Source organism: Triticum dicoccoides, chromosome 7A (assembly GCF_002162155.2).
Source record: "Triticum dicoccoides isolate Atlit2015 ecotype Zavitan chromosome 7A, WEW_v2.0, whole genome shotgun sequence".
Lineage (NCBI taxonomy): Eukaryota > Viridiplantae > Streptophyta > Magnoliopsida > Poales > Poaceae > Triticum > Triticum dicoccoides.
In genome coordinates, this window is record NC_041392.1 from 166,919,952 (window position 1) to 166,928,232 (window position 8,281).

The 8,281-nt window shown below is 50.0% G+C and overlaps 1 protein-coding gene across 1 annotated transcript; it reads left to right on the forward strand.

Annotated features, from left to right (window-relative positions):
* Window positions 1-709: 709 nt before the first annotated feature.
* On the forward strand, window positions 710-4,295 carry LOC119332248 (pyruvate dehydrogenase E1 component subunit alpha-2, mitochondrial). Its single transcript, XM_037605434.1, has 8 exons — window positions 710-1,543; window positions 1,633-1,712; window positions 2,127-2,204; window positions 3,049-3,144; window positions 3,233-3,304; window positions 3,459-3,512; window positions 3,611-3,676; window positions 3,907-4,295. Exons 1-8 carry the CDS (start codon window positions 859-861, stop codon window positions 3,949-3,951), a joined length of 1,176 nt encoding a protein of 391 aa, XP_037461331.1. The 5' UTR covers window positions 710-858; the 3' UTR covers window positions 3,952-4,295.
* Window positions 4,296-8,281: the final 3,986 nt, after the last annotated feature.

An 8,281-nucleotide genomic window follows, 5' to 3' on the forward strand; every position in this document is an offset into this window, starting at 1 on the left:
TCCCACACGTCACAGAGCTGGCTAAGAAAGTTGGCTGAATTGAAATAGAAAGCCTTTTTTGACTGATCAAACCTCGGTTGGCAAGACAACATGAGTTGGCAGCTCGAGAGCGACGGCCGGCCGGAGCCCAACGGAGGACGACCATGTGTCGCCGTTGGAACTCTCTGGTCGCTTCACCGGCGAGACACCTGTGCCCTTTGGCTACTTTGTTTACTGCTACTTTTTACTAATAAAGCGTCGCGATTCACTCACGGTCACGGGTTAGGTTTGATTCTCCGCAAGCTCGAAGGATCAACCGAGCAGCACAACGTGCATCGTACTCCACTACTCACTGCCTGAAACCGTGCCTACCGTTCGTACTGTACGCCCGAATCACGTAACGGAACCGCCCGCTTCAACGTCGTGCGTACTTGACAGATCGTGGGGTCACGAACTCGTCACGACGGGCGCTCAAGTGCTGCCATAATGGACGCCGACCGCATCTCGCTTTCTCCTGTTGCGGCGTTAGCGTCCCCGTGACACGGCGCCGCTGTAGCCGTCGGCGCAAAGCTGGACCGTCGATCGCTCGCGCACGGACGGAGAAAACGCGAGTAGTACGTGCTCCTGTTTGGCGCCCTTTCCACCCTCCCGTCGACGCTCGGCACGCCACGCGCCCCACCCCTCCGTGCCACGCCACCGCGCGCCCACGAATCCGCACCACGCGGCGGCGCCACACGCCCCTGCCCCGCCTCCCCAACCACCTCGTCGACGCTCCACTCCGCTCCCGTCCCCTCCAGCCCGCCCAGTGCTCCTCTGCCCTGTCACAGAATCCCGCAGATTCCCCTGAACCCGGCGAGGGCGAGCAGAGCAACCCCCGCCATGGCCGCGGCGATCCTCCGCCGCCTCAGCCCGGCCGCCGCCCAGCGCGCGTCCCCGCTGCTGCCGCTGGCCCGCGCGGTCTCCGACTCCACGGAGCCGCTCACCGTGGAGACCTCGGTCCCCTTCACGTCCCACATCGTGGACCCGCCGTCGCGCGACGTGTCCACCACCCCGCGCGAGCTCGCCGCGGCCTTCCGCGACATGGCGCTCATGCGGCGCGCGGAGATCGCCGCCGACTCGCTCTACAAGGCCAAGCTCATCCGGGGCTTCTGCCACCTCTACGACGGCCAGGAGGCGGTCGCCGTGGGCATGGAGGCCGCCATCACCCGCCGCGACGCCATCATCACCGCCTACCGCGACCACTGCCTCTACCTCGCCCGCGGGGGCGACCTCGTCGCCGCCTTCGCCGAGCTCATGGGCCGCGTCGGCGGCTGCTCCAGGGGCAAGGGCGGCTCCATGCACTTCTACAAGAAGGACGCCAACTTCTACGGCGGGCACGGCATCGTCGGCGCGCAGGTGCCCCTCGGCTGCGGCCTCGCCTTCGCGCAGCGGTACCGGAAGGAGGGCACCGTCACCTTCGACCTCTACGGCGACGGCGCCGCCAACCAGGGCCAGCTCTTCGAGGCGCTCAACATGGCCGCGCTCTGGAAGCTGCCCGTCATACTCGTCTGCGAGAACAACCACTGTCAGTGCTTCTTCAGACTCTTCAGATTCTTCAGAGTGTTCGTCAGTGCAATTTCCAGTTATAATTAATTAACTGTTGGATTTGTTCAGATGGGATGGGGACGGCCGAGTGGAAGGCCTCCAAGAGCCCCGCGTACTACAAGCGCGGGGACTATGTGCCCGGATTGAAGGTACATACTCGGACTCTTGTCAGTTTGGTTTACCTTAGAGTTGCTGTCCATATGAAATGAACTGCTCAATTGACGTTGATGAGAACTTTAAATGCAATTTTATTTGAACTGAATGCAATTTTATTTTCGGTGCTTTGTTACACCGTTATCTTTCATGTTGCCATATGGATTATATGATGAAACAGAGCAGCTAATCGTTCTGATTTTCGCGTCCTCTTGGACTACCGAATACCACACTATGTTTGTATTTGTCAGATTCAGTTGTTCTTATAGATGAACAGCACACCACCTAGTATCAGCTTGAGACTGAATAGGTTCAGTTGTTCTTTCGGAAGTGTCCTGTTTCCAGTGAAAATTTTGAAGCTGGATGCTGGTCGTGGATTTTCATTATTTAATACCTTGTGTTTGATGCAGGTTGATGGGATGGATTTTCTTGCGGTGAAGCAGGCTTGTAAATTTGCCAAAGAACATGTTCTTGAAAATGGACCGATTGTAAGTATTCAGGAAACTTGTCACTTTCTACTGACTAGATCCTGTGCGTGTGTGTACTTCTCGGGATCCATCGGGGATGGATTGGGTCAGAAATTCAAATACGCTGCTGGTTGATAATTCCTCTGTTGGATTGGTTCGACACTAATAGCTAGCAACCGTTGATAATTTTGAATTTTCATGTGTCTTTCTGGTGCTAGCTTAAGATTGACTGCTGCCCTGCTTCAGTAATGCCCTACTAGATTAGCTGGTATGTACAGGTTCAGTGTTGATAGCTAGTTGACACATTAAGAGCATGCCATTTTTGTTATTGTTCACACTGTATTGTTGTTCATTTAGCTTCTGGGGGGGGCGTACCCTTGTGTAGTTTTTGTACTTGTGAGATCCATCAAATTGGTTTTGCATGGCTAGGGGAGGTGTTCCTGTTTTTTCTACCTGTTATGATTTATATGGATTTTAAAGAATGAACCACAGATATGCACACTGTCTATTATAGTGGATCACTCTATATTTGGTCACCATGAACAAAACAAAAAGAGAGGAAAGTTCACCCATGTTACAAGTTGTTGATTGTTTGTCTGGCTTCTCGTGCTTTTATGTTAGTGAATCTCCCCCTTCCCTGGGAAGTGCTGATTTTGCACCTGCGATCTTGTGTACCAAGTGTAATCGTACTCAGTGTACTTCTAATTGTCTAGTTTCTCAATTGGCCATTAAAAGAGCATGATAGAATTTTCATTCTGGTTATAAAATGCGATGTTACATGTTGTAGTAACTTTTTCCCTGTAGATTATATTTTGGAAGATAGCTACTGGGTAACATGTTTTTGTGTATTCTCCTGGTGTTTTAGATTCTTGAGATGGACACATACAGATACCATGGTCATTCTATGTCAGATCCAGGCAGCACTTACCGCACTAGAGATGAGATTGCAGGAATAAGACAGGTCAAGATTGCTGGCAACTCTCTGCTTGAATTTTGTGTTCTACCAAAGATTGACCTTCTGAGCTTAGTTGTTTGTCATGATATAACAGGAGCGTGATCCAATTGAGCGGGTCAGAAAGCTATTATTGACCCATGACTTGGCAACAGTCCAGGAGCTCAAGGTATGGCACTGTAACTAGAAAAAATTAAGTATCAGAAAGCATATGACCTAGAATGATATCTCATAGTATCTGTTTTGGTGGATTGCACAATGCAGAAAATCTTAAGTAGCTGCATGCTCTTTTTTTCACTGTGACAATCTATTCTTTCTTCTAGGACATGGAGAAGGAAATCAGGAAGGAAGTTGACACTGCAATTGCCAAAGCAAAGGTATGAAATGCAGCTACACGTCTGATGTCTTAAAAGTTATTCAATTTATTTGAAATAATTGTGCTCATGAGGTGCCTTGTACAATTCAATACCTGCAGGAAAGCCCAATGCCAGATACGTCCGAGCTGTTCAAGAATGTATATGTCAATGACTGCGGTCTGGAGGTAAGCAGATGCCAATGATGATACGCTTCAGTATTATTTTTCATATAGAACCGATTCATGTATGTCATATTTTCAAAATGTGAAATCACACTATTATTCCAAGTGCCTTACTGAGATTATACCTCATTTGACAATGGAGTAGACTTGACAGTTCCAATTTAGCTTCGAGTAACCTTCTGAACTGTATATGATAATGCATCTTAACTAACCAACTCTTCGCCATGATGCAGTCTTTTGGGGTGGACAGGAAGGTGGTGAGAACCGTTCTTCCGTAGGCTGCCAAACGAGAAGCTTGGCTCTGTCAGACAGGAAGGTGGTGAGAACTGTTCTTCCGTAACCTTCTGTCACTAAATAAGTCTGTATATAGAGACGCATGAACAATCGGACTCTGTACCGCATTGTGCTAGTCATTTCCCTGTCTATTGTGGATCTCAATTGGGCTATGCAGCTTAATTTTTGGTGTCGTCTGCTTAAGGCATTCTGTCGATTAACAGATCATGCAAAGCTGATGACCGATGACGAAATGAGTTACTTTGCAAGATGCAGTTGATTTGTACTACCTTCATTCCATAATTGGATAATTGAAGTTCTCGATTTGTCTCAAGTCGAACTTGTTTAAGTTTGTTCCAGTTGATAGAAAAATATGTTATCATCTAGAACATGAAATTAGTCTCTTGAAATTCTTTATGCCATATATTTTCGTATTGTTCTGTATTTGGTGTTGTAAATCATAGGAAATTTTTCTATAGAGTTGGTCCAACTTGGACAAACTTACCTAAAAAGGGATTCCCTGCCTTTGTATTACAAAGGAACCAACACCGATCACATAGCAATTGCTTGGGCGAGAAGCACAACAAGCCAAAAGAAAAGAGAAAGAATAAAGAAGAAGAAAGAAATGCCAACAACGGCAACTCGACAAAGTACGGATAACCCGTGAACGCTGCGCCCTCCGGAATCGACCTACCACAAACCAAGACTTCGATCTACCGCGTACCAAGCAACACCTCCAAAAAAGGATGCGACCTTAACAACGCTGCTGCCCGAAAGTGTCCTAGAGTTTCTTCTAACACGCGAAACGGAGTGAGGCATGGATACCTTCAACACCCTTCAAGAAGGGATGGCGGCACCTGTAGGTGTCACCACATCGGAGTCGAAAGAGCCGGCAAGGGATTTCTCCCGCACTCCAAACCCCACAGTCCAACCGGGTCGAAGCCGACCAGCCCCCTCACCGCCCGCCAGCATGTACCACAACGGTCTTGACGCCACCCACGCCGCCTCGCTGAGATCACCACCACGAGGCCAAGAGCATAGAGAGAAATGCACCAGGTGACGGGAGCAGCAACATCGAAGTCGCGCGAGAGAGAACTATCTCCACCGCCGTCGTGCGGGAGGCCCGTGCCTCCGACACCGTCGCGGTCGCAGTCCGGACGCGGCAACAGTGCATACCAGGTCACCCCTGGCCCGGCCAGGCCCGCAAAGCCCCGCCGGCCACACTGCAGTAGGGCGGCACCAGCCCCGCCAACAGCCACCCGCCCATCAACGCTTCCCGCCTCCCGGAAGCCACGCAAACGACCCTCCCCGTCGCCGGCCCGCTCAGATCCAGATGGGGCCCGAAGGGCCTAGATCTGGGCCCAGCGGGCATCGCCAGATCACGCCGCCGCGTCACTCCGCCGCCAACGGCAGCGCCGCCGCCCAGTAGATCGACCATCACCAAGCTGGAGAGCCCCGCCGCCGCCCAATAGATCGCCCATCACCACACCGGAGAGCCCCGCCGCTGCCTAGGAGCACCTCGCTGAGCCGCCCCGCCCCGCGTCAGCGCAACCCAAGAGGGGAATATCCAGCGGCCTCCACCGCCAGCGCCGAATGCCAGCAACGGCGGCAAGGAGGGAGGGAAGGGGGAGGGCTCAAGGAGGAGGCACGGAGGGGCGCGGCCGGTCGCTCGCAGGGTCGACGAGGCCGCGAGAGCCGTGATTGCCTTTGGACAAACTTAGAACTCCAGTTATTTTTGAATCTGAGTGAGTATGTAGTACACCAGTACTCTGGCTGTTCTTAGAGGTTAAATCATGATTTTTCGATGCTAGTATGTCACCACAAGCAATGCTAGGTTCACGGGATCAACGGACTGGCTAATGTGAGTGCTTGGGATTGAAAGTTGTGGATGAGACTAGTCGGAAAGATTAAGTAAAACCTCCATAATCGTCCGCGCGTGTAGGTTTATTGATGTCCGTGAGAGTTATTCTTTTGTACACCCCTTAAGATAAGAAAGTTTACGACTTACGGTGTAAATCATGGTGAAGATTACAACTTGCCCCTTTGGTTAAAAGGGCAGTTTAGTACATTTAGTTTTGAGATAAAATGCACAATTGGCAATCAACATTGCCTGCAAGCAGAACTGAACGATATTCAAGTGAAATTAAGAATGGATGTCTGGATGTTCGTTTTTTCGCAAACTGGATCCAAATAAGAGGGAACTTTGCGGGAGTTCTGACAATCATCTGGTTAATTAAAAGCCACCACGTCTCCCTCATTTCTCTCAGTATGGAGCGCGGAAAGTCGTTGCTCACTGTTTTTTTTCCTTTGCATTAGTTGAAGGCTTTGAAACCTCCTAACATGTTTGGCGGAAGCCACTTTATTTAATTTCTTTCAACTACTAATCCTTACATTAGCACACACCCACACCCTACCCCTATGAGCACCTCCGAAAGACTGAGCCAGCATATCATCTTGAGATTTTACGAAGTCACCAGGATTTAAACCCTGGTGGGTTGGGGATATCACTGTTCACCTAACCATCTCAATCAGAGGTTGGTTCGTTACATTAGCAGTGCTAGTACGTGATATTTTTCATGCATGTGAAAGGCTTCCGTGGTGAATAGGTTCGGCCGAACCACCCATATAGCTTTTTTTGTAGGGTTACCACCATATAGCTGGCGCCTGGGTCGTGCTCCCCACTCCAGGGCAGGCCTGTCGGGTTCTTGCCGGGCCGTGTAGTTTTTTTTTGAGAAAATATGCTTGTATTCAAATAATAAAATAATACAAAGTCCTTGATCCATACAAGTGCGCTCTAACACACGAACAAATATCAAAATAATAAAGGGCGCCCTAAAACAATCAGTAAAATACGAAGATCTTTGGAGCTCTATGTCATCATCCCTAAAACGTACGAGAAGACCTCTGCAACACCCACATCTGCAATTAGACCTAAGCAGACCATCATCTTCAACTATGATATAATCGCCGCCGCGCTGCTCCTCCTTTTCTTCACTCCCGCGCCGAAAAGATATGGACATACATATGCATCCAACACGCCTGCACTAGCCTTCGCCATCTGTGGCTTTGAGTATCGATGTATGTGCCCCTTCTAGATGGAAGAGAACTTGGATCCGGTTCTGACGCTGCAGTCGCGCCAACTACTCGAGCAAACCAGGATATCCCTCCAATAGCATCACAAAGAAGGAGGAAGAGACGCAACAAGAAATCATACTGACGATGAGGAAGAAGAATCTCTGTCTCCACACAATCATCACCCATCCGAGGACCAACCAAGCCAGTACCGGTTGACCTTCAGACACCATAGCCCGCGACCTTGATGAGATCCGGGGATCCCTTACCCTGTTGGCTCCTAAACGAAGGCAAGAGCCCTGCCTTAACGAGAATGGAGACGCGACTGCGCCGCAGCAGCCTCGGCGGCAACTCCCTCAATCTTAACCCTATTGAGAACCCATCCGACACACAAATGAGGTCCCCCCTTCCTCCCGCCGCCGGAGCGGCTGACGGAGGGAGAGGGAACCAGCAGCGGCGGCGGCGGCTCGCAAAGGGAACCCGCAGTTGCTTTCTTTCCGCCTCGTGACGATCCTGTTTCTCCGGAGGCAGTTCACGCTGGATGGCTCGATTCCGATCGGGGCCATTTTTTGGTTGTGCCGGGCCGTGTAGTTGCTTGGCAGTGCCATCGATGCAATCGATGCAAACTGACGCTGTCTCACAAGACTCGGGATAGAAGATAGAGATGACAAGTACGACAATGTAGTCAACAAGAGTAACAATCAATCCCGGCTGGGATTGTGCATTTCTTATTAGACTAAACAAGATTTTACTCATGCAAGGCCGGGATTGCCTGGGATGTGTAAATACAGGGTATCAAATTCAGAGATTTAGGGCGTGTTTGGATGCTCTCTGCTCCTCAACTCCGCTCCTGGAGTTGGTGGAGACACCGAACAGGTAAATTCCGTGGAGTAGAAAACGGGGAGTGGAGCTGGTTACAGGTGAGAAATGTGGAGCTGCTATTTCTGAGATCTCAGATCCTTATATCAAGGAGTTGATAAGATTTACGAAGAAACTGCCACCGCTAAGTTTTTTGAGAAATCGCTAAGGATCTGTTTGGTTCCAATAAATCAGGTGACTTAAAACCAGTGACTTATAAGTCATGTCTGTTTGGTTGTCACCTGACTTATAAATCACCTGAGCACACCCTCCCACCTTGTTTTTTATGTAAAGGTGATGGGACTCATGCAAAAGGGGATGGCTTATAAGTTTTAAGTTGGGTGAAGCAACTTATGACTTATAAGTTGGCGTGACTTATAAGTTAGGTCTGTTTGGCAAAATAAG

Coding starts and splice junctions, on each gene's coding strand:
- LOC119332248 (XM_037605434.1), top strand. CDS start 859: ATGGCCGCGGCGATCCTCCGCCGCCTCAGCCCGGCCGCCGCCCAGCGC. Junction 1,713..2,126: donor ACTATGTGCCCGGATTGAAG/GTACATACTCGG, acceptor TGTTTGATGCAG/GTTGATGGGATGGATTTTCT. Junction 2,205..3,048: donor TTCTTGAAAATGGACCGATT/GTAAGTATTCAG, acceptor CTGGTGTTTTAG/ATTCTTGAGATGGACACATA.